The sequence below is a fragment of the Dipodomys spectabilis genome, unplaced genomic scaffold, assembly GCF_019054845.1.
Source record: "Dipodomys spectabilis isolate Male_0828 unplaced genomic scaffold, ASM1905484v1 ptg000261l, whole genome shotgun sequence".
Lineage (NCBI taxonomy): Eukaryota > Metazoa > Chordata > Mammalia > Rodentia > Heteromyidae > Dipodomys > Dipodomys spectabilis.
Window position 1 is genome coordinate 686,955 of NW_024870938.1, and position 25,994 is coordinate 712,948.

A 25,994-nucleotide genomic window follows, 5' to 3' on the forward strand; every position below is an offset into this window, starting at 1 on the left:
AAGCAGTATCCGGTATTGTCCTAAAGTCCATACTTTAGCATGTATTTTCTTTTTTGTATTCACTTTTTAATTGTTATCAGTATGGTGCTGTTTAGAGGAGTTACAGTTTTAATGTGATGAGTGCATTTTCCTGCACAATGTCACTCCTTTCTTCACTCTCCCAGTTTTCCTTCCCATCCCAACCTACAAGTTGTATAGTTCATTTTCAACATAGTGTCTAGTGAGTATCACTAAGCATTTTCATCAAAGGAAAATAAAATTGTGCTTGGAATTTCAAACAGGAGAATGACAAATCACAAACCATTGAATTGCAGTTGTTAATTTTTATGGCTTGTTATGATGAAAAGTGTTTCTATGAGTTAAACTTAAGGATATGAAAGCAGGTAACAGGAAGCATTTCAGTCCGGTTGGCTTACACTTTAAGGGTCTTGTGTGAGTCCACAGAGCAATGTGGCCCTGGGATTCTGTGCAGGGAAACCAGCTGTCCTGATTGCTGGCTCAGCAACGTCTGGGCCGCCTCCAGGTCAGGCATGCAGTATCGTGTGAACTCTTGTGCACAGACCCATGGAAGCTATGCAGCCTCTGGGGAGACTCATGGGCCTCAGGCCATGGTCTTATCCCGGGTGTGGAAAGATGTAGGCCCCTCCTGGGGCCTCTGTAGCATCTTGTTTCTTCCTGCCAGCCTCTCAGCCCACTCCACGCGGAGCCTGTACACAGGGTGACAAGTTTGCTGTGTGAGTCAGCGTCTCTAGTCCTACCAACAGCCAGCTCTACATCTCTCAGCACCTTGGCACGAGGGCACCCAGGCTCTCTCACTGAGGAGCTGCTGCATCCCACCCGGCTTGCGACCCGGCTTGGTCCGGCCGGCAGCCCTGAGACCTCTCTACTGTGCTTCTGATCTGGGCCAAGCAGAGGGCCCACTCAGGACCCTCTCGGCCTCAGGCCATCCCCCTGGAATTTTCTGGGCCCTAGAGAAGCTGTGCAGTGCCTGCATTCTGGCTGTGTTTACTGTTTACCTTGCAGATAACCCATGTTCACTACATAGGAATAATGTTGCACAGTTTGGACACAGACGCTCCCTTATGGGAGGCCACCGTCCCAACCTTGCACCCTGATGATGTTGTATGATGGCCAAGGCTCCATACGTGTGTGACCTTGGGGCAAATGGCCTGGCCAAGGCAGCGCCCAGGCCCTAATGCAGTTGACCAGGGCTGCTGCCGTAGGCTCTGAGTGTGTCATTTGGTCCCGGACCTTGGAAGCTGAAGACCACCTCCAGCCAAGTTTCTGAGGTTGCTGGGCAAACTGACAAGACATGCTCACCAGATACTGGCCCCAGATTTCCGGGGACCTAAATGGAGAGACAGCTCTGGCCATAGGTGGCAGAGGTCCAGGCATCTGGGCCCCTGGGGACAGCTGCAAGAGTGACCTTGTAGTTCTTCCTTCGCAGGCTCCAGCCACTGCTCACCAGGCCCCCGGCCGCCTGGATGTGTGCAGGGCACCCAGGAAGGCCTGTGGGGCTTGAAGACATGGGGGCTGATACGCTCCGGAAGACACGGCGTTTTCTGCTGCTCTGCCCTGGAGGCTCTGGCCTTCTGGCCCAGCTTCACTCCCAGCACTGCCCAGGCCCTTGGTGCTCATCAGAGCCCCTCCACAGTGAGGAGGGCATGACCCCCCATCAGCGTGAGGGTCCCTGTGTGTCCTGGTGTCATCTGTCCCCACGCCTGTCACTTCCCTGCACTGTTCTAGGGGAGGAAGATTCCATGTCTCAATAAGAGTCTGCCTCGTAGGAGTGGCCACTGTCACTCAACATGACTCTGCTTCCCTCATCGTCTGTGGTGAGGACACTGTCCGGGGTGGGCAGGGGCTCTGCAAAGGAGGGCTTCAGTGGTCTGAGAGGACCGTCACCTGCATGGGCCTCTTCCTAGCAGGCAGGAAAGAAGTGGGGGCATGAAGTCACCCTTGAACCTGCATCCCTGGAGAGACGGAGCACGCCAGTGCTCAGGGCACACATAGGGGCAGGTATGCTCCGCAGGCACCCGTAGGCTCACGCAGGCTCTGCAGGTGCACGAGGCACGCCCAGGCACGCCCAGGCACGCCCAGGCACACCCAGGCACACCCAGGCACGCACAGGCACGCACACAGGCCTGCACACCCAGGCATGCACAGACACGCACAGGCACGCACAGGCATGCACACAGGCATGCACACAGGTATGCACACCCAGGCACGCACAGGCACGCAAGGCACGCACAGGCACGCACAGGCATGCACAGGCATGCACACAGGCATGCACACAGGCATGCACACCCAGGCACGCACAGGCACACCCAGGCACACCCAGGCACGCACACAGGCATGCACACAGGCATGCACACCCAGGCATGCACAGACACGCACAGGCACGCACAGGCATGCACACAGGCATGCACACAGGCATGCACACCCAGGCACGCACAGGCACGCAAGGCACGCACAGGCACGCAAGGCACGCACAGGCACGCACAGGCATGCACAGACATGCACAGGCACGCACAGGCATGCACACAGGCATGCACACAGGTATGCACACCCAGGCACGCACAGACATGCACAGGCACGCACAGGCATGAACACAGGCATGCACACAGGTATGCACACCCAGGCACGCACAGGCATGCAAGGCACGCCCAGGCACGCCCAGGCACACCCAGGCACACCCAGGCACGCACACAGGCATGCACACAGGTATGCACACCCAGGCATGCACAGACACGCACAGGCACGCACAGGCATGCACACAGGTATGCACACCCAGGCACGCACAGGCACGCAAGGCACGCACACAGGCATGCACACAGGCATGCACACCCAGGCATGCACAGACACGCACAGGCACGCCCAGGCACACCCAGGCACACCCAGGCACGCACACAGGCATGCACACAGGCATGCACAGACACGCACAGGCACGCACAGGCATGCACACAGGCATGCACACAGGTATGCACACCCAGGCACGCACAGGCACACACAGGCATGCCAGGCACGCACAGGCACGCACAGGCACGCACAGTCACGCACAGGCACGCACAGGCGTGCACACAGGCATGCACACAGGTATGCACACCCAGGCACGCACAGGATGCATACAGGCATGCACACAGGTATGCACACCCAGGCATGCACAGATACGCACAGGCACGCAAGACACGCAAGCACGCACAGGCATGCACATAGGCATGCACACAGGCACGCAAGGCACGCACAGGCATGCACACAGGCATGCACACAGGCACACACAGGCACGCACAGGCACGCACACAGGTATGCACACAGGCATGCACACAGGCATGCACACAGGCACTCAAACAGGCACGCACACAGGCACGCACAGGCATGCACACAGGCATTCACAGGCATGCACACAGGCATGCACACAGGCATGCATACAGGTATAAACACCCAGGCACGCACAGGCATACATAGACATGCACACAGGCATGCACACAGGCATGCACACTCAGGCACACACAGGCATGCACAGGCACGCACAGGCATGCACAGGCACGCACAGGCATGCACAGGCACACACAGGCATGCACAGGCATGCACATAGGTATGCACACCCAGCACACACAGGCACACACAGGCACACACAGGCACGCACACATGTATGCACACATGTATGCACACCCAGCACACACAGGCACACACAGGCTCGTGCAGTCACACCCAGGTGCACACCAGAGGACAAGACAGGAACTGGACATGGAGAAGGAGGCAGTCTTCATAGAGAGCATTTGAAGTGAGAACCTTCTATCCCATATCTGTTTAGCTTGCTGCATGCTGCACTCTGTGCTGGGGTTCTCAAATGTGAGGTTAGGGGTGCTGGTGGGTAGAGCTCATGGGGCTGCTCAGGACACTCCTGTGGCGGCTATCTGGACGACGGCCGGGGACAGGTGAGGGAGGTTCAGGGGGACCGAGCATGGACCAAGCAGCCTCACCCCCCCAATGGCAAAGTCAAGGTCGGTATCAAAGTCAAGACTGGCATCAAGAATGGCTTCGGGTGGCTGCCAGGGATCTGCATTTCTATTCTGGCGCTGGGAGGCAGCTGCTGAAGTTATTGGGGATTAAGGCCTAGTCCTGGGAGTTTCTGGCTATTTTGGTGTTGGTGCCTTAGTGTAAATGATGTGCTAATCTGCAGCTCTGGTGTCCTCCCACAGCAGCTTCTCCTGGGTCTGGTTAGACCCCCAAGAGCACTCCTCCCTGCCCAGGACTCCACCTTGATCCAGGAGGATCTGCTGCACAAAAACCCTCCTGAGGGGAAGGCAGGCTCAGGGTGAGAGTACGTGAGGTGCAGGACAAAGGCAGACGTTTGCTCTTGAAAACTCCCTGCAAGGCCCTCAAACACTAGGACAAGGGCAAACGAAGGGGTGAAGTAAGGGAGGAGAGTGGATCCGAGGAGGAGGGGGAAGGGTGGAGGGTATGGGGTGAGGAGGTGAGGGTACGGGGTGAGGAGGTGGGGGTATGGGGCGAGGAGGTGGGGGTACGGGGCGAGGAGGTGGGGGTACGGGGTGAGGAGGTGGGGGTACGGGGTGAGGAGGTGGGGGTACGGGTGAGGAGGTGGGGGTACGGGTGAGGAGGTGGGGGGTGAGGAGGTGGGGGTACGGGTGAGGAGGTGGGGGTACGGGTGAGGAGGTGGGGGTACGGGTGAGGAGGTGGGGGTACGGGGTGAGGAGGTGGGGGTACGGGTGAGGAGGTGGGGGTACAGGTGAGGAGGTGGGGGGTGAGGAGGTGGGGGTACGGGTGAGGAGGTGGGGGTACGGGTGAGGAGGTGGGCGGTGAGGAGGTGGGGGTATGGGGTGAGGAGGTGGGGGGTGAGGAGATTGGGGTACGGGGTGAGGAGGTGGGGGTATGGGGTGAGGAGGTGGGGGGTGAGGAGATTGGGGTACGGGGTGAGGAGGTGGGGGTATGGGGTGAGGAGGTACGGGGTGAGGAGGTGGGGGTACGGGGTGAGGAGATGGGGGTACGGGGTGAGGAGGTGGGGGGTGAGGAGGTGGGGTACGGGTGAGGAGGTGGGAGGTGAGGTGGGGGGTGAGGAGGTGGGGGGTGAGGAGGTGGGGGTACGGGGTGAGGAGGTGGGGGGTGAGGAGGTGGGGGTACAGGTGAGGAGGTGGGGGTACGGGGTGAGGAGGTGGGGGTACGGGTGAGGAGGTGAGGGGTGAGGAGGTGGGGGTACAGGTGAGGAGGTGGGGGTACGGGGTGAGGAGGTGGGGGGTGAGGTGGGGGGTGAGGAGGTGGGGTTACGGGTGAGGAGGTGGGGGTACGGGGTCAGGAGGTGGGGGGTGAAGAGGTGGGGGTATGGGGTGAGGAGGTGGGGGTACGGGTGAGGAGGTGGGGGTACGGGTGAGGAGGTGGGGGGTGAGGAGGTGGGGGTACAGGGTGAGGAGGTGGGGGGTGAGGAGGTGGGGGGTGAGGAGGTACGGTGCGAGGAGGTGGGGGTACGGGTGAGGAGGTGGGGGGTGAGGAGGTGGGGGTACGGGTGAGGAGGTGGGGGTACGGGTGAGGAGGTGGGTGTACGGGGTGAGGAGGTGGGGGTACGGGTGAGGAGGTGGGGGTACGGGTGAGGAGGTGGGGGGTGAGGAGGTGGGGGTACGGGTGAGGAGGTGGGGGTACGGGTGAGGAGGTGGGGGGTGAGGAGGTGGGGGGTGAGGAGGTGGGGGTACGGGTGAGGAGGTGGGGGTACGGGGCGAGGAGGTGGTGTGGGGCAAGGAGGAGGCAGTCATGCCACCCGGTGGGCCTGTGTGGGGTTGTGCATGCTCTTTCCTGAGCATGCGCATTGTTGTCTGCCCCGTGAGCATGGGTAATGTCTTTCCCAGTCCTTGCTGGCACTGAGCCCCTCGGAGGACCTGAGGGCTCAGGGCGGGCCTGGGCTGGGTGCTGTGGGGAGGCTTGCCTCTAGGGAGCTGGGCCGGCCCAGCGGGCCGCCGTCTGGGGCTTGCTGTCTGGGCGCACTCACCTGCTCAGGGCGCTGCCTCGGACCCTCAGGTCCTCCCTCTGCACTTGCTTTTCATGATGCTCAATTTTTTTCTCCCAAAACATCTTTATTCCGCCTGTGTCACAGGCTACTCTTCCAGGATACTTCAATGAGTCATTCATTTTCTGGAAAAGAAAAGTTTGCAAGCACTCAGCCCTTGAGAGCTGCTTCTGGTGGGTGGAGGCTGGGCTTCCTGGCAGGTGTGTGTGTGTGTGGGGGCTCAGACCCCACTTCCCAGCATGGTGGAAGAAAGGCATGCCGTCTCCGAGGGTCACCACCCGTCTGTGCCCGGGCACAGGGCCCCAGGCTGAAGTAGGTGGTGCTGGCAAATCCTAGGTTTGGCTTGTGGCAATTTTAAAATACTCATAGTGATGGGCTTCCGCTAGATGCAATGGTTCACACTGTAACCCAGCTACTCCAGAGGCAGTGACCAGGCATACTGCAGTTCAAACACAGTCTAGGTAAAAAGTTAGCAACCATGCACTTCCAGATGACTTCCTTTGTGCTAGTGGTTACAGCGACGAGGACTTATTTTTTGGAACAAAGGTGAATTGCAGCAGTGCTGTGGTCAGGGCTGAATTGCGTCCTGCAGAGTCTTGGGTTGGAGTTGACCCCAGAACCTTGGAACATGCCTGCGTCTGGAGGTTGCTGGTGGTCCCCATGCTGTGGCCCAGGTGTCCTGGCATCAATGGGAGTCCTGATGCAGACACACTGAAGGAAGCCAGGGGAGGAGGCAGGACACACTGCCCGCCAGCCAAGGAGGACACAGGGACACAGGTCAACCAGACAAGTCCAGGGAGAAAGCAAAGCATGCTGTGCTCCCTTGGCCCTCAGCCCCACCGGCGCTCACAGGCAGACGCCCTGGAGACACGCTGTGTCTGCTTGCTGGGCTTGCCCGCGGTCTTGCACACTCATGACCTGGGAGGATGCTGCTGCCGCCCTGTGCCACCTCCTCCAAGACTCAACGTGCTGCTGACTCTCATCTTTCCAGAAGAATTTCAGTGTGTGGGGCAGCAGGAAAGGTCATTATTCCTCTATGACTCCAACCAGACAGATTCTCATCAACAGTTATACAAGGGGGAACCCTGAGCCAGGCCCAGCTGGCCTCGGAGTCCAGCGCTGTGGACTCACTCTTAGGGCCGTAGCCTCTGTAAACCCCAGAGTTCATCAAACCCTTCAGAACATCCTGTCGAGCCCAAGTCTGTCCCGAGCTGTCTGTCTTGGTGCTGGGTCCCTGCTGCCCTGGGCCGTGGTGGGAAGGCTGCAGGCAGGCCAGCACACTTCTGGCCCAGGGCCCTGCGCTGCGGCAGCCTGTGGCTTTGCTCTCACGGGGTGGATTAGGCTCAGGATGTAGGGAGAATGTAGCCCAGGGCTGGAGCACAGACTGAGGCAGCAGGAAGTGCCACCATGTCTAGAAAAGCTTCTCCGCGAGGAGGTAGTGCACATGTTCTGTGAACTAACAGCTGTGTTACTGGCGTGGGAAGCGCGGCTGGCAGCCCCTTGCCCCTGGCCAGCGGTGCGGCAGCGTGGACCTCAGAGCCCCTCCCGGCCCAGCAGCTCCTGGGGCTGTGGGCACTGCTGCCTTTCCCATTCCTACTGCAGTGCCCGGCGCTACTGGGGAGGCCCCTGCCAGAGCCAGTTCAGAGGAGGAGCCAAAGCTCTGGCTGCCGACTGGCTTCTCTGTCTATGAAGAGTGATCTTTGCTGTTTTCTGTTCTGTTTCTGGCGTTTCTGCAAAGCAGTGATAGGTGAGAGTTGCAGGAGCCGTGCTGGAGCTGCACCCTTCGTGCTTTTTTCCCTGGGCAAGTGGGAGGGCCGCTGGTTCAGACGCCTCCCGCATGGGCTGCTTCATGCAGCAGAACAAGTTGGAAGATAACTCACTGACGGTGTCAAAGCCGGGGGTGACGTATGTGGGGCCCTGGGCGTGATCCCCCAAGCTGCCAAAGATGGTAGAAGTGGGGTGCTGAGGAAGGCCTGGGTGACCCCGGCTCATGGTCCAGGGAGCACTGTTCTGGTGAAGCTCACACGGGAGGCTTTAAGCAGCAAGCACACACATGGACAAACCGCTCCGCAACCCCTGCTCAGCTGAACACGTGCTGCCAGTAAGTTAAATGAACACCTTCAACCAGATGGGAGGGTGGGACACCCTCAAACCAGGACTGTAGCTGCTCCCAAGGAGTCCAGCTTTGGCGGTGAAACTGGGGTGAGCCAGAGCTGTACCCTCATGGCTGCACTTGGAGACATCTGAGAGCCGAGGCGAGACATTGTGCAGGAGCAGCAGAGCTTTTATTCTCAGAAGTGTGGCCCCCAGAGGAGTAGAAACACAGACAGACAGACAGACAGACAGACAGATGGAAAACCAGTAGAGGGCAGAGAATGAACACATCACCCCCATCCTCACCAGTGCTGAGAGGCAGATTCCCACCTGAGGCTCTGTCTTTGGAAAGCCGAAAAGGAAAGTTAAAGACAAAGCCCTCAGCAAAATGCAAGTGAGGTAAACTCGCTCAGACATGGTGCCCAATTCCTCATCTACTGTGTTTACAGATGTGGTTGAACTCAGAGACAGTCCCCTGGGCAAGGATGAGGCTCACCGTTCGAATCTTTTCCCTGCCCCTCCGCAGGTCCTTCTCTGATGTCCGAGCGGCTTCTCTGGGTGGCTCCTGGGCGCATGCCTGGCTCCCATCTTTTATAGAGATTGGTGGCACTGGCTCCTGGCCCAGCGAATCTCAGGGAGGATGAGCTGTGCCCATCTGGCTGTGCCCTCTGGAGCAATCTGGCTCTGGTACGTGGCTGTGGGCGACACAGAGATCTGGATGGCAGCATGGTGAGATTGTGTTACTGGTGGCTGACAAAAATGTCTTTCTTTGATGGGCTGCTCCGAGAGCCTCCAGGTTGGGACCAAGCCAAAGGACACCAGCCACGAGACAGCAGCAGAGGGTGCTTTGCCCGCCAGACAAGTGTGTCTAGTCACAGGCCTGAACCTCGGCCTTTGGTAGGCTATGAAATACGTGTTACAAACAGCAGCAGAGGACACTGGGGCGGGTCAGGTGGCATCCATGCCCTGCTCCATGTCCTGCCCTGCTGCTAGCCCAGAGCCGACCCAGGGCTGCCAGTCACCCACGTGGGGCTTGCCTTTGTGCTTGTCCCAGGGCTTGAACTTAGGGCCTGGCTGCTATCCCTGAGCTTTTGCATTCACGGCTAGCACTCTACCACTTGAACAATAGTTCTTCTGGCTTTTTTTTGTGGTTAATTGTAGATGAGTCTCACAGACTTTCCTGCCCCGGCTGGCTTTGAACGTGCTCCTCTGATCTCAGCCTCCTGAGTAGCTAGGATGACAGGTGTGAGCCCCTGGTGCCTGCAATGTCACAGTTCTTTAAAGACAGATTCCCCTCTCTAGAATGTGTCTGGTATCACCTGGGCGCTGTTGTGGCGACCCTGGGAGACCACAGAAGAGGAATGACTGGAAATGGACAAGAGTGCCTTGGCTCTCACGAGTCCCTCTGGGACTTGGTCAATCGAGTGCTGGGCTCCACCGCTCCGCCCCTCTGCTCTGGTGGCCCCCAGCATTCCTGCGCAAACGCTGGCTTGCACACACGGCAGCGGTGCTGGTGCTCACAGGACCCAGCTCGGGCCCAGGTGTCCCTCCACTAGCTCCATTTTCAGATTCTGGAATCTGTTGCTGTCCAGCTGGCAGGTCCAGGCTGAGCAGCTGCCCACGCCACAGCATGGACTCAGGCCCAGAGGGGGGGTTTAACTGCCCAGCCCTCTGTGGACTTCTGGTAGCCACTCATGTGTGCAAACTGGCTCACAGGGCCCCTGGCTGCATGTTTTTTTTTTTTGGGTCCGGTCGTGGGGCCTGAACTCTGGGCCTGGGCGCTGTCCCTCAGCTCTTCAGCTCAAGGCTAGCGCTCCACCACCTGAACCACAGCGCCACTTCCAGGTTTTGGGATAAATTGGAGTTAAGAGTCTCACAGACTGTCCTGCCCGGGCTGGCTTTGAACGTGCTCCTCTGATCTCAGCCTCCTGAGTAGCCAGGGTTATAGACATGAGCCACCTGTGCCTGGACAATTCTCAAATTTTAAAAACGAATTAATGAGCGAGTGAAGGGCAGGCTGTGCTGACGAGGTTCAGCTGTGCCGCGGTGGAAGCAGGGGCACCCGCAGGGGAATCCGGTTCAGCTGCGCAGCCTTTTGCATTTTGTTGGATGGTGTCTCCTGTTCCCTCAGCCATTTTGTGTTGGGAGGACGCTCGCTTCAGTCTGCACAGGGCTTGCCCACAGCAGCCCCGTCAGGCCGAGACACCTTGGTCTGAAAGCTCTGAGCTCCGCAGGCCTGAGCCTCCTGAGAGTGCAGGGCCTGCTGTGAGCTCAGGTTTAGGCCACTGGCTTTGGAGCCAGGCCCATTTCCAACATCTTCCTGTAGAAAGGCCTTAAACCACAACGTGGACTAGGGTTTTCTGTCTTCAACCCAGTGTGAGGTCTCCTTTTCTCTCCTTAGAAGCACCACTCACAGCCCCCAAATATGACCAGAGTTCCAGCTCAGACTCTGCACCCGACAGGAGGACAGGAGGACAGGAGGACAGGAGGACAGGAGGACGGGGACAGGAAGACAGGAGGACAGGAGGACAGGAGAACAGGAGGACAGGAGGACAGGAGGACAGGAGGACAGGAAGACAGGAGGACAGGAGGACAGGAGGACAGGAGGACAGGAGGACAGGAGGACAGGAGGTCAGGGACAGGAATACAGGAGGACAGGAGGACAGGGAGGACAGGGAGGACAGAAGGACGGGGACAGGAGAACAGGAGGACAGGAGGACAGAGTGGACAATAGGAAGGGAGGACAGGAGGACAGGAGGACAGGAGGACAGGAGGACAGGGACAGGAAGACAGGAGGACAGGAGGACAGGGAGGACAGGGAGGACAGGAGGACAGGGAGGACAGGAGGACAGGGAGGACAGGAGGACAGGAGGACAGGAGGACAGGGAGGACAGGGAGGACAGGAGGACAGGAGGACGGGGAGAGGAAGACAGGAGGACAGGAGGACAGGAGGACAGGAAGACAGGAGGACAGGAGGACAGGAGGACAGGGAGGACAGGGAGGACAGGAGGACAGGGAGGACAGGGAGGACAGGAGGACAGGGAGGACAGGAGGACAGGGAAGACAGGAGGACAGGAGGACAGGAGGACAGGGAGGACAGGGAGGACAGGAGGACAGGAGGACAGGAGGAGGACGGGGAGAGGAAGACAGGAGGACAGGAGGACAGGAGGACAGGAAGACAGGAGGACAGGAGGACAGGAGGACAGGGAGGACAGGGAGGACAGGAGGACAGGGAGGACAGGAGGACAGGAGGACAGGAGGACAGGAGGACGGGGAGAGGAAGACAGGAGGACAGGAGGACAGGAAGACAGGAGGACAGGAGGACAGGAGGACAGAGTGGACAATAGGAAGGGAGGACAGGAGGACAGGAGGACGGGGAGAGGAAGACAGGAGGACAGGAGGACAGGAGAACAGGAGGACAGGAAGACAGGAGGACAGGAGGACAGGAGGACAGGAGGACAGGACAGGAGTACATTAGGACAGGAGGACAGGCTGGCAGCTACAGCAGCACCGAGTCTGGGCTTAGAAGGACCCACATGTCTGTCTGATCAGAGCCTCTCTTCCTCACGTAGCTCTGTTAGCTTCAAGCACTCCATTTTGTTTACAGTCATCTCTTCCGTCTGGAGCCCCCGCCCCACTTCCTGGACCCTCAGAAGCTCCAAAGCCTGCCCCAGGCTCCTCTCAGGGTCCCCAGACAGGGGCTGCCAGCGTCCTGCCTCGCAGGGCTCGCTGTCCCCTTCCCGTTGCAAGCAGAGGCGAGGCCCAACCGTTCCTCTGACCGTTTGTATGTAATTTCTTCATGGCCATGCAACCTGCCATCTAGATCTGCCCTGTCCAGCTTGTCACCTGATGAGTCCAATGTGGCCACCTGTTAGTTCTTTTCTTTTACCGCTGGACACTGGCCTGTCCTTGATGTGCAGCTGATTGGCGCATGAACGCAGTTCTAAGGTCACTGCCACTTTTAGTAGCGGAGGTAGCTTCTGCTCAATCATGGGTCAGCTGTGGACTGCCAGGCTCAGCTCCTCAGACCACGCCTGGGACAGCACGTCCTGACTGTTTTTGCCTTGATCAGAGAGGGTCCTGGGTGCCCCCAGGGGAGCAGAGCCACACGTGTCCCTGTTGGGAGTTGCTGAGGGCCATGGCCGTGCATTCTAAGCTCCCTCTGCTAGGCGCCAGCAGTGGTTATGGAGGGAAGAGGAGACAAACGTCCACCCAGCGGTCACTGAGGAAGAGCTTAGGGCTCCACTCCAGGATCTCCAATGGTTTGGCCTTGGTTTCTGGGTTTTAGAATGAGCCCAGGGAGGCACGATGCTGATGTCCACTTGTTTTTTCCTGTAGAGTCATGCTTTGTGGGCGTCTTCACCAGGTAGGGGGCCGGATCTCCCATCTCTGGAGGCTGCTGGCTGGCTGGCCAATGGCCACAAGCATAAAGGACTGCTGTCATGACCAGGCTGAGTGGCTGAGCTCACCACACATTCTCTACTTCCCCAAGTAGAGGGAAAATCAGGAGAAAGCTTCCTCCCTGCACATATCCTCTTGGATACAACTCATCTCACTGAGAGAATAAAGGTGATCTCAGGACTTCTACTCCATCCAGGAAGGGTGAAAAGAGCCAGCCACACATGCAAGCAGACTCATTTATACATACAAACACATGTGCACACAGACATGCACACAGAGACACACACAGACATACATAGACACACAGACACATACAGACATGCAAAGACATGTACACAGACACACAGACATGCACACACACATACAGTCACACACACTGGGTCACACAGACATAGACAAGCACATAGATACACATACAGATACACACAGACATGTACACGGACACACACAGAGACACAGACACATACACGGACATGCACACAGACATGTACACAGACACACACAGACACACACACGGACATGCACACAGACATGTACACAGACACACACAGAGACACAGAGACACACACAGACAGGTACACGGACACACACACAGACACACACACGGACATGCACACAGACATGTACACAGACGCACACAGACATGTACACAGTCACACACAGAGACACAGAGACACACATAGACATGTACACAGAGACACACAGACACACACAGAGACATGCACACAGACATGTACACAGACACACACAGAGACATAGAGACACACACAGACATGTACACAGAGATACACAGACACACACACGGACATGCACACAGACATGTACACAGAGACACACAGAGACACAGAGAAAAACACAGACATGTACACAGACACATACAGAGACACACACGGACGTGCACACAGACATGTACACAGACACACACAGAGACACAGAGACACACACAGACATGTACACAGAGACACACAGACACACACACAGACATGCACACAGACATGTACACAGACACACACAGAGACACAGAGACACACACAGACATGCACACAGACATGCACACAGACACACACACGGACGTGCACACAGACACACACACGGACACACACACGGACGTGCACACAGACACACAGACACACACACGGATGTGCACACTTTTTTGCATTCCTGCATGATGTTAGGCAAACGCTTCACCACTTGTAACCCCAGCCTGAGCCGTGGTTTTTAATGTAGATGTCAGATATGACCCATAGAGACCCCTGGCTTTGGGGATGAGAAACACAGAAGGACAACACCATGGCCACAGCCAGTCCCCTACACATGGGGAAAGTCATGCCCCTGCATCAAGGAGGTGGCGCCGGGCCCTGGGGTCAGAGCACACAGGGAGGTGGAGAGGGCACAGGGTCAGGGAGCACACAGGAGGTGGAGAGGGCACAGGGTCAGAGCACACAGGAGGTGGAGAGGGCACAGGGTCAGAGCACACAGGAGGTGGAGAGGTCACAGGGTCAGATCACACAGGAGGTGGAGAGGGGACAGGGTCAAGGAGCACACAGGAGGTGGAGAGGGCACAGGGTCAGAGCACACAGGAGGTGGAGAGGGCACAGGGTCAGGGAGCACACAGGAGGTGGAGAGGGCACAGGGTCAGAGCACACAGGAGGTGGAGAGGGGACAGGGTCAGATCACACAGGAGGTGGAGAGGGGACAGGGTCAGGGAGCACACAGGAGGTGGAGAGGGCACAGGGTCAGAGCACACAGGAGGTGGAGAGGGCACAGGGTCAGAGCACACAGGAGGTGGAGAGGGCACAGGGTCAGAGCACACAGGAGGTGGAGAGGGCACAGGGTCAGAGCACACAGGAGGTGGAGAGGGCACAGGGTCAGAGCACACAGGAGGTGGAGAGGGCACAGGGTCAGAGCACACAGGAGGTGGATAGGGGACAGGGTCAGGGCGCACACAGGAGGTGGAGAGGGCACAGGGTCAGAGCACACAGGAGGTGGAGAGGGCACAGGGTCAGAGCACACAGGAGGTGGAGAGGGCACAGGGTCAGAGCACACAGGAGGTGGAGAGGGGACAGGGTCAGACCACACAGGAGGTGGAGAGGGCACAGGGTCAGAGCACACAGGAGGTGGAGAGGGCACAGGGTCAGGGAGCACACAGGAGGTGGAGAGGGGACAGGGTCAGGGCGCACACAGGAGGTGGAGAGGGCACTGGGTCAGAGCACACAGGAGGTAGAGAGGGGACAGGGTCAGAGCACACAGGAGGTGGAGAAGGCACAGGGTCAGAGCACACAGGAGGTGGAGAGGGGACAGGGTCAGGGAGCACAAAGGAGGTGGAGAGGGGACAGGGTCAGGGCGCACACAGGAGGTGGAGAGGGGACAGGGTCAGGGAGCACACAGGAGGTGGAGAGGGCACAGGGTCAGAGCACACAGGAGGTGGAGAGGGCACAGGGTCAGAGCACACAGGAGGTGGAGAGGGCACAGGGTCAGGGAGCACAGGAGGTGGAGAGGGCACAGGGTCAGAGCACACAGGAGGTGGAGAGGGCACAGGGTCAGGGAGCACAGGAGGTGGAGAGGGCACAGGGTCAGGGAGCACACAGGAGGTGGAGAGGGGACAGGGTCAGAGCACACAGGAGGTGGAGAGGGGACAGGGTCAGAGCACACAGGAGGTGGAGAGGGCACAGGGTCAGAGCACACAGGAGGTGGAGAGGGCACAGGGTCAGAGCACACAGGAGGTGGAGAGGGCACAGGGTCAGGCAGCACACAGGAGGTGGAGAGGGCACAGGGTCAGAGCACACAGGAGGTGGAGAGGGCACAGGGTCAGGGAGCACACAGGAGGTGGATAGGGGACAGGGTCAGAGCACACAGGAGGTGGAGAGGGGACAGGGTCAGAGCACACAGGAGGTGGAGAGGGCACAGGGTCAGATCACACAGGAGGTGGAGAGGGGACAGGGTCAGGGAGCACACAGGAGGTGGAGAGGGGACAGGGTCAGAGCACACAGGAGGTGGAGAGGTCACAGGGTCAGGGAGCACACAGGAGGTGGATAGGGGACAGGGTCAGGGCGCACACAGGAGGTGGAGAGGGCACAGGGTCAGAGCACACAGGAGGTGGAGAGGGGACAGGGTCAGAGCACACAGGAGGTGGAGAGGGGACAGGGTCAGAGCACACAGGAGGTGGAGAGGGCACAGGGTCAGAGCACACAGGAGGTGGAGAGGGGACAGGGTCAGAGCACACAGGAGGTGGAGAGGGGACAGGGTCAGAGCACACAGGAGGTGGAGAGGGCACAGGGTCAGAGCACACAGGAGGTGGAGAGGGCACAGGGTCAGAGCACACAGGAGGTGGAGAGGGCACAGGGTCAGAGCACACAGGATGTGGAGAGGGCACAAGGTCAGACCACACAGGAGGTGGAGAGGGCACAGGGTCAGGGAGCACACAAGAGGTGGAGAGGGGACAGGGTCAGGGCGCACACAGGAGGTGGAGAGGGCACAGGGTCAGAGCACACAGGAGGTGGAGAGGGCACAGGGTCAGAGCACACAGGAGGTGGAGAGGGCACAGGGTCAGAGCACACAGGAGGTGGAGAGGGCACAGGGTCAGGGAGCACACAGGAGGTGGAGAGGGCACACGGTCAGGGAGCACACAGGAGGTGGAGAGGGCACAGGGTCAGGGAGCACACAGGAGGTGGAGAGGGCACAGGGTCAGAGCACACAGGACGTGGAGAGGGGACAGGGTCAGAGCACACAGGAGGTGGAGAGGGCACAGGGTCAGAGCACACAGGAGGTGGAGAGGGCGACAGGGTCAGGGAGCACACAGGAGGTGGAGAGGGCACAGGGTCAGAGCACACAGGAGGTGGAGAGGGCACAGGGTCAGAGCACACAGGAGGTGGAGAGGGGACAGGGTCAGAGCACACAGGAGGTGGAGAGGGCACAGGGTCAGGGAACACACAGGAGGTGGAGAGGGGACAGGGTCAGGGAACACACAGGAGGTGGAGAGGGGACAGGGTCAGGGAACACATAGGAGGTGGAGAGGGCACAGGGTCAGGGAGCACACAGGTGGTGGAGAGGGCACAGGGTCAGGGAGCACACAGGAGGTGGAGAGGGCACAGGGTCAGGGAGCACACAGGAGGTGGAGAGGGCACAGGGTCAGGGAGCACACAGGAGGTGGAGAGGGCACAGGGTCAGGGAGCACACAGGAGGTGGAGAGGGGACAGGGTCAGAGCACACAGGACGTGGAGAGGCGACAGGGTCAGAGCACACAGGAGGTCCATAGGGGACAGGGTCAGGGCGCACACAGGAGGTGGAGAGGGCACAGGGTCAGAGCACACAGGAGGTGGAGAGGGCACAGGGTCAGGGCACACAGGAGGTGGAGAGGGCACAGGGTCAGAGCACACAGGAGGTGGAGAGGGGACAGGGTCAGAGCACACAGGAGGTGGAGAGGGGACAGGGTCAGAGCACACAGGAGGTGGAGAGGGACAGGGTCAGAGCACACAGGAGGTGGAGAGGGCACAGGGTCAGGGAGCACACAGGAGGTGGAGAGGGCACAGGGTCAGAGCACACAGGACGTGGAGAGGCGACAGGGTCAGAGCACACAGGAGGTGGAGAGGGGACAGGGTCAGGGAGCACAGGAGGTGGAGAGGGCACAGGGTCAGGGAGCGCACAGGGAGGTGGAGAGGGCACAGGGTCAGAGCACACAGGAGGTGGAGAGGTCACAAGGTCAGAGCACACAGGAGGTGGAGAGGGCACAGGGTCAGAGCACACAGGAGGTGGAGAGGGCACAGGGTCAGTGAGCACAGGAGGTGGAGAGGGCACAGGGTCAGAGCACACAGGAGGTGGAGAGGGCACAGGGTCAGAGCACACAGGAGGTGGAGAGGGGACAGGGTCAGAGCACACACTAGGTGGAGAGGGCACAGGGCCAGGGAGCACACAGGAGGTGGAGAGGGCACAGGGTCAGAGCACACAGGAGGTGGAGAGGACACAGGGTCAGAGCATACAGGAGGTGGAGAGGGCACAGGGTCAGAGCACACAGGAGGTGGAGAGGGGACAGGGTCAGAGCACACAGGAGGTGGAGAGGGCACAGGGTCAGAGCACACAGGAGGTGGAGAGGGCATAGGGTCAGGGCACACAGGAGGTGGAGAGGGCACAGGGTCAGGGAGCACAGGAGGTGGAGAGGGGACAGGGTCAGGGAGCACAGGAGGTGGAGAGGGGACAGGGTCAGACCACACAGGAGGTGGAGAGGGCACAGGGTCAGAGCACACAGGAGGTGGAGAGGGCCCAGGGTCAGAGCACACAGGAGGTGGAGAGGGGACAGGGTCAGGGAGCACACAGGAGGTGGAGAGGGCACAGGGTCAGAGCACACAGGAGGTGGAGAGGGCACAGGGTCAGAGCACACAGGAGGTGGAGAGGGCACAGGGTCAGAGCACACAGGAGGTGGAGAGGGCACAGGGTCAGAGCACACAGGAGGTGGAGAGGGCACAGGGTCAGAGCACACAGGAGGTGGAGAGGGCACAGGGTCAGAGCACACAGGAGGTGGAGAGGGCACAGTGTCAGAGCACACAGGAGGTGGAGAGGGCACAGGGTCAGAGCACACAGGAGGTGGAGAGGGCACAGGGTCAGAGCACACAGGAGGTGGAGAGGGGACAGGGTCAGGGAGCACACAGGAGGTGGAGAGGGCACAGGGTCAGAGCACACAGGAGGTGGAGAGGGGACAGGGTCAGAGCACACAGGAGGTGGAGAGGGCACAGGGTCAGAGCACACACAGGAGGTGGAGAGGGGACAGGGTCAGAGCACACAGGAGGTGGAGAGGGGACAGGGTCAGAGCACACAGGAGGTGGAGAGGGGACAGGGTCAGGGAGCACACAGGAGGTGGAGAGGGGACAGGGTCAGAGCACACAGGAGGTGGAGAGGGCACAGGGTCAGGGAGCACACAGGAGGTGGAGAGGGCACAGGGTCAGAGCACACAGGAGGTGGAGAGGGGACAGGGTCAGAGCACACAGGAGGTGGAGAGGGGACAGGGTCAGAGCACACAGGAGGTGGAGAGGGCACAGGGTCAGAGCACACAGGAGGTGGAGAGGGCACAGGGTCAGAGCACACAGGAGGTGGTAAGGACACAGGGTCAGAGCACACAGGAGGTGGAGAGGGGACAGGGTCTGAGCACACAGGAGGTGGAGAGGGGACAGGGTCAGAGCACACAGGAGGTGGAGAGGGGACAGGGTCAGGGAGCACACAGGAGGTGGAGAGGGCACAGGGTCAGGGAGCACAGGAGGTGGAGAGGGCACAGGGTCAGAGCACACAGGAGGTGGAGAGGGGACAGGGTCAGAGCACACAGGACGTGGAGAGGCGACAGGGTCAGAGCACACAGGAGGTCCATAGGGGACAGGGTCAGGGCGCACACAGGAGGTGGAGAGGGCACAGGGTCAGAGCACACAGGAGGTGGAGAGGGCACAGGGTCAGGGCACACAGGAGGTGGAGAGGGCACAGGGTCAGAGCACACAGGAGGTGGAGAGGGGACAGGGTCAGAGCACACAGGAGGTGGAGAGGGGACAGGGTCAGAGCACACAGGAGGTGGAGAGGGACAGGGTCAGAGCACACAGGAGGTGGAGAGGGCACAGGGTCAGGGAGCACACAGGAGGTGGAGAGGGCACAGGGTCAGAGCACACAGGACGTGGAGAGGCGACAGGGTCAGAGCACACAGGAGGTGGAGAGGGGACAGGGTCAGGGAGCACAGGAGGTGGAGAGGGCACAGGGTCAGGGAGCGCACAGGGAGGTGGAGAGGGCACAGGGTCAGAGCACACAGGAGGTGGAGAGGGCACAAGGTCAGAGCACACAGGAGGTGGAGAGGGCACAAGGTCAGAGCACACAGGAGGTGGAGAGGGCACAGGGTCAGTGAGCACAGGAGGTGGAGAGGGCACAGGGTCAGAGCACACAGGAGGTGGAGAGGGCACAGATTCAGAGCACACAGGAGGTGGAGAGGGGACAGGGTCAGAGCACACACTAGGTGGAGAGGGCACAGGGCCAGGGAGCACACAGGAGGTGGAGAGGGCACAGGGTCAGAGCACACAGGAGGTGGAGAGGACACAGGGTCAGAGCATACAGGAGGTGGAGAGGGCACAGGGTCAGAGCACACAGGAGGTGGAGAGGGGACAGGGTCAGAGCACACAGGAGGTGGAGAGGGCACAGGGTCAGAGCACACAGGAGGTGGAGAGGGCATAGGGTCAGGGCACACAGGAGGTGGAGAGGGCACAGGGTCAGGGAGCACAGGAGGTGGAGAGGGGACAGGGTCAGGGAGCACAGGAGGTGGAGAGGGGACAGGGTCAGACCACACAGGAGGTGGAGAGGGCACAGGGTCAGAGCACACAGGAGGTGGAGAGGGGACAGGGTCAGGGAGCACACAGGAGGTGGAGAGGGCACAGGGTCAGAGCACACAGGAGGTGGAGAGGGCACAGGGTCAGAGCACACAGGAGGTGGAGAGGGCACAGGGTCAGAGCACACAGGAGGTGGAGAGGGCACAGGGTCAGAGCACACAGGAGGTGGAGAGGGCACAGGGTCAGAGCACACAGGAGGTGGAGAGGGCACAGGGTCAGAGCACACAGGAGGTGGAGAGGGCACAGTGTCAGAGCACACAGGAGGTGGAGAGGGCACAGGGTCAGAGCACACAGGAGGTGGAGAGGGCACAGGGTCAGAGCACACAGGAGGTGGAGAGGGGACAGGGTCAGGGAGCACACAGGAGGTGGAGAGGGCACAGGGTCAGAGCACACAGGAGGTGGAGAGGGGACAGGGTCAGAGCACACAGGAGGTGGAGAGGGCACAGGGTCAGAGCACACACAGGAGGTGGAGAGGGGACAGGGTCAGAGCACACAGGAGGTGGAGAGGGGACAGGGTCAGAGCACACAGGAGGTGGAGAGGGGACAGGGTCAGGGAGCACACAGGAGGTGGAGAGGGGACAGGGTCAGAGCACACAGGAGGTGGAGAGGGCACAGGGTCAGGGAGCACACAGGAGGTGGAGAGGGCACAGGGTCAGAGCACACAGGAGGTGGAGAGGGGACAGGGTCAGAGCACACAGGAGGTGGAGAGGGGACAGGGTCAGAGCACACAGGAGGTGGAGAGGGCACAGGGTCAGAGCACACAGGAGGTGGAGAGGGCACAGGGTCAGAGCACACAGGAGGTGGAGAGGACACAGGGTCAGAGCACACAGGAGGTGGAGAGGGGACAGGGTCTGAGCACACAGGAGGTGGAGAGGGGACAGGGTCAGAGCACACAGGAGGTGGAGAGGGGACAGGGTCAGGGAGCACACAGGAGGTGGAGAGGGCACAGGGTCAGGGAGCACAGGAGGTGGAGAGGGCACAGGGTCAGAGCACACAGGAGGTGGAGAGGGGACAGGGTCAGAGCACACAGGAGGTGGAGAGGGGACAGGGTCAGGGAGCACACAGGAGGTGGAGAGGGCACAGGGTCAGAGCACACAGGAGGTGGAGAGGGCACAGGGTCAGGGCACACAGGAGGTGGAGAGGGGACAGGGTCAGAGCACACAGGAGGTGGAGAGGGCACAGGGTCAGAGCACACAGGAGGTGGAGAGGGCACAGGGTCAGAGCACACAGGAGGTGGAGAGGGCACAGGGTCAGAGCACACAGGAGGTGGAGAGGGGACAGGGTCAGAGCACACAGGAGGTGGAGAGGGCACAGGGTCAGGGCGCACACAGGAGGTGGAGAGGGGACAGGGTCAGGGAGCACACAGGAGGTGGAGAGGGGACAGGGTCAGGGAGCACACAGGAGGTGGAGAGGGGACAGGGTCAGGGCACACAGGAGGTGGAGAGGGGACAGGGTCAGGGCACACAGGAGGTGGAGAGGGCACAGGGTCAGGGAGCACACAGGGAGGAGCATGAGGGAGGATCAGCCTCCTTTGCAGACAGTGGCTCCAAGGGTTTTTATGGCACTAAGCAGCTTTGGTCAGGAAGAAGCAAAGATTCACAGACCTCGATCATCTTTGCCTTAAGAAAAAGGGCAACACAGAAAGCTCCAAGTAAACAGACAATTAGCAAAGTAAAATGCAGAAAGCACACAGAAATTCGAACAATCTGCATCAATTAGTCGTACAAGGGGATCCTCTCCCACTTCCGCAGCTGCACACCATGTCCTTGATGAAACACCGTAGCCACGCTCCTGCCCCCAAACCAATCTCACCCAGCGTCACTGTCACCCATTCACACGTGGATGGGACGCATTTTGACCATGACCCCCCTCCTTCATCCTCTCTGTGTGCCTTCTTTCTCCCCTGCTTCTACACCCTGGACAGGATAAAATAAATAAAATAAAATAAATGCTGGGTTTTTGAGGGCAATACAACTGCCAAATGACTAGCTAGATTAAATAGAAAAAAAGAGAGCAGGCTGGGAAATAACTCCCATGATAAATGATGCCAGGTGCCAGTTGCTCACACCTACAATCCTAGCTACTCAGGAGGCTGAGATTTAAGAGTCATGGTTCAAAACCAGCTTGGGTAGGAAAGCCATGAAACTCTTACTGCCAATTAGCCATCAAAAGAGCTTGGAACGGAGCTGTGGCTCAAGTGATAGAGTGCTAATTTTGACCAAAAAAGCTTAGTGACAGCACCCAGACCCCAAATTCAAGCCCCAGAAACACCCCCTTATCCAAGTAGCAAAGATCTATGAACAACTTAAACTCTGAAACTCAGATGAAGTAGACAAAATCTTAAAAAAAAAAAAAAGCAACCCTCCAACCTTTGAAATTTACTCAAGAAGAAATAGATAGGGCAGGGAAAGTGGCTTAGTGGTAGAGTGCTTGCCTAGCATGCACGAAGCCCGGGGTTTGATTCATCAATATCACACAAACAGAAAAAGCCAGAAGTGGCGCTGTGGCTCAAGTGGTAGAGAGGAAGCCTTGAACAAAAGAAGCTCAGGGAGATTGCCCAGGCCCAGAGTTCAAACCCCAGGACTGGCAAAAAAGCTGTTTGAACTTCTGCTTTCAGTTCCCTTTTTCTTTTCTTAGTTGTGGGGACCTGAATTTAGGGGTGTGGGAGCTGTCTCTGAGCTTTTCACTCAAGGTTAGTGCTCTACCACTTTTAGCCACAGCACCACTTTTGATTTTCTGGTGGTTAATTGGGGCTAAAAGTGTCATGACTTTCCTGCCTGGGCTAACTTCAAACCACAATTCTCAGATCTCAGTCTCCTGAATAGCAAGGGTTACAGGCTTGAGCCACCAGTGCCCAGAATGGCTTCATTTTTCAGGGCCTACACAGAAGTAGAATATTGTTTGTTGGTGTGATTTTCATGTGCTTGGTGTAGGTGTCCTTGATTATCTTCTCTGTTTATAGGTTGAGTTTCTTGGATACTTCTTTTATTGTCCTTCATTAGTTCAGAAAATTTCATGCCATTATTTCTTTAGTGTTTCCTTGGCCCCTTTCCTCTCCTCTCCAAGTATTCCTGCATTGTTGTTGCCCTGGTTGATGGTATCCCACAGGTCATTACAACAAATTACTTTTCTGAAATACTTTTGTCTGTTATTCAACTTTGTGATTTCTTTTGGTCCATGTTTGTTCACTGATTGTTTCTATAGGTTGCTGAAATGTGCCTTTTCTACAGTGTTTGTTACTATTTCAGTTATTGTCCTTTTTAATTCTACAATTTTCATTTGTTTTTATGTTTTGTCTGTTTACTGATATTTAGAATTTACTAATGTATAAGTTTCCCCTTACACACAGTTTCATTTTTCACAATTTCTTTTCTCTGCTGTCTACTGCAGTGCAGATATAGTACATGGAATATTCTAGAAATATGCAATTCATAAATTTTAAATAACTGTTATGATGGTATACTATTATGGTTGCCTTTTAAAAATTACTGCATTTCCCTTACTGTACCTAATTTCTATGTTAAATTCTGTAACAGTTACATTTGTTTAGAGGGAAACATAGGTAGGTACATTTACACTAAATAGTCCCCGTCAATGGAAAGAAAAGCTTCTGTAGGAGGAAACTTGCATTACAGGAGAAAAATGTCATCTCACAAAAGAGGAAAAGAATCCATTTATTTTTTATAATATTTTGAAAACATCATATTAAACTCAGGGAGTTTAAATCTATGGAGAAAACATGTAAGACTCTGTTTCAGTTTTGTATCACTTAATTGTAGGTGTAATTGAAAAGGAAGAAAGCAGTCTTAAAAGAGACAAATTCGGGGGGGGGGGGGAGGTAGAAGAAGAATAGGAAAAAGAGAAGAGCCAGGAAATTAGAAATGAATTAATTCAATAAACAGAGTGACCCAAATCTGTAAAAATATATGTCTTACTGGAATTACAGGTTTGGAATCACCCTAACTTCCAAATCTCAGGCACTATGACTATGTGAGGGGGTCAGGTATTTGGGATAGAGGATTTTTGAGGTTCTCAAATCTCTCAAAATACTTTCTGCTTAGCTACTAATTCTGTAAGTATAAGATGCATGAGCAAATAATACACTTGCCCAGTGTTCTTGAATAGATGGTGATTGCCACATCCTCAGATCTTCACTGCCTGAGAGCCTTGCCAGAAGTCTTCTGAGAGCTCCCTTCACATCCTTTTTCTTCAGGGTATAGATGAAGGGATTCAGGATGGGGTGACTATGGAATAGAAGAGAGAGATAAACTTTCCCTGCTCCTGGGAGTATCTGGAGGGAGGCTGCAGGTACATGTAGATGACAGGTAGGTAGAAGAGAGAGACCACCACCAGGTGGGAAGAACAAGTCCCAAAGGCCTTGTGCCTTCCCTTGGAGGACTGGATCCTGAGCACGGCTCGGGCGATGAAGCCATAGGAGAGAAGGATGAGAGCTAGAGGGACAAGCACAAAGAAGCCCACCAGCACCGCTAGTGTCGTATCATTCATGGTCGTGTCAGCACAGGACAACTTGATCATGGCTGGCACCTCACAAAAGAAGTTGTTTAGCACCTGCCGCTCATGGAAGGGCAATTGTACAGTCAGAACCACTTGAACAAGAGAGTTGCCAAAGCCACTGAGCCAGGCCACAGCCCAGCTGCTGGCAGAGAGAGCGGTGCATGATGACGGCATACCGGAGGGGCTCGCAGATGGCCACATAGCGATCCAGGGCCATGGCGGCCAAGACAATGCATTCAGTGCACCCCAGCCAGTGGAAAATCGCATACTGCACTGTGCAGCCTCCGTAGCTGATGGTCTTCTCAGAGCTGCCCATGTTGAACAGTATCTGGGGTACCGTGGTGGTGGTATAGCAGAGGTCCAGGAAGGACAGGTGGCTGAGGAAGATGTACATGGGGCTGTGGAGTTGGGGATCCAGGCGGGACACCAGCATGATGGAAATGTTTCCCAACATTGCCAGAACATAGGACACCGGGAGGACCACAAAGAGAGGCAGCTCCAGCCATGGTCGGTCAGAAACACCCAGAAGGATGAAGTCTGTCAGGGGATCCCCCGAGGCGCTGTGCCTGTCACTTCTCATGCTGGGGAATCTTCTGGTAGCTGTCAAGGGGTTCAGATAACTTCTGAGATAAATGGTGCGATCGTTTTCTGGTGCCAGTGTCTTCTCTTTCTTTGTTAAAACCCTGTCTTACCCTGCTTCCCTGTGTCAAGACACGCATGTGGAGGAGTCAGAAGCAAAGCCAGAAGAGCAGCATGCAGTGTTAGTTTCTCCTTATCTTTGTGATCTTAACTGTGTGTCTCTCAAAACTTCAACTTCTGCATCTGTTAAAATGAAGAAAACAAAACTTGCTTCAATGTCAGAATCTTGAAGATGGTAAGAGTCTTTGTGCGATGCACATTGTATGGATGGCAATTTTAAATATCCTTTCAGCTCTTTTAAAATAGTTATTGTAGTTGATACACAGAGGGGCTATGGTTACATCAATCAGGTGCATGTGCACCGTGCTCTTCTCCTCAGGACCTGGGATGAGCGATTCCCACCAGAGGGCGCTCTAGGGGTGCACACCATCCTTTTCAGGACCGAGGGTGCAGTGATTCCCACCAGAGGGCGGTCTAGGCATGCGCACAGCCCTCCTCAGGACATGTGTGCAGTGAGTGCCTCGCCCCACCAGAGGGCGCTCTAGGGCCACACACATCCTCTCCTCAGGAACCAGGGCGCATGAACAGTGATTTCCACCAGAGGGCGCTCTAGATGTGCACACTGTCCTCAGGACCTGGGGCGCAGTGAGCGCTGAAGCCGCCCTGTCAGGTTGACTGGGCGGACTTGTAACCCACTATGCAGCCCAGCATGGACTAGAACTTGCAGTCCTCTTGCCTCTGCAGGAGACAGCACTGGGAATACAGCACTGGGAATACAGCACTGTAACGCCATGACAGCTCCTTTGGTCTCTACTCCAGGTGGCTTATCACTGAAAATGCAAGAGTCCTGAGGTTTACTCAGTGGGCTCAGCAATGGTCTACATCGACACGTGGAGCAGATAATGAATGAATGCTGGCTGCGGTAGGCCTGCCTTCTTCTCCAAGAGGGCGCTCAGAAGGGTGGCGTAAGGGACTGTCTGCCA

General features: G+C 57.4%; 1 protein-coding gene and 1 pseudogene across 1 annotated transcript; both read right to left on the minus strand.

The window, feature by feature from the left end:
* Positions 1–601: 601 nt before the first annotated feature.
* On the minus strand, positions 602–6,678 carry Fam240c (family with sequence similarity 240 member C). The gene is made up of 3 exons (XM_042699682.1): positions 6,649–6,678; positions 5,999–6,141; positions 602–707 (listed from the first exon to the last, which is right to left on the minus strand). Exons 1-3 carry the CDS (start codon positions 6,676–6,678, stop codon positions 602–604), a joined length of 279 nt encoding a protein of 92 aa, XP_042555616.1.
* Positions 6,679–10,268: 3,590 nt separating this feature from the next.
* Positions 10,269–24,952, minus strand: LOC122125122 (annotated as a pseudogene).
* Positions 24,953–25,994: the final 1,042 nt, after the last annotated feature.

Coding starts and splice junctions, on each gene's coding strand:
- Fam240c (XM_042699682.1), bottom strand. CDS start 6,678: ATGGGGACCACCAGCAACCTCCAGACGCAG. Junction 6,142..6,648: donor CCAGCAACCTCCAGACGCAG/GCATGTTCCAAG, acceptor TTTCTTTTCCAG/AAAATGAATGACTCATTGAA. Junction 708..5,998: donor CGAGGCAGCGCCCTGAGCAG/GTGAGTGCGCCC, acceptor CCCTGTGTACAG/GCTCCGCGTGGAGTGGGCTG.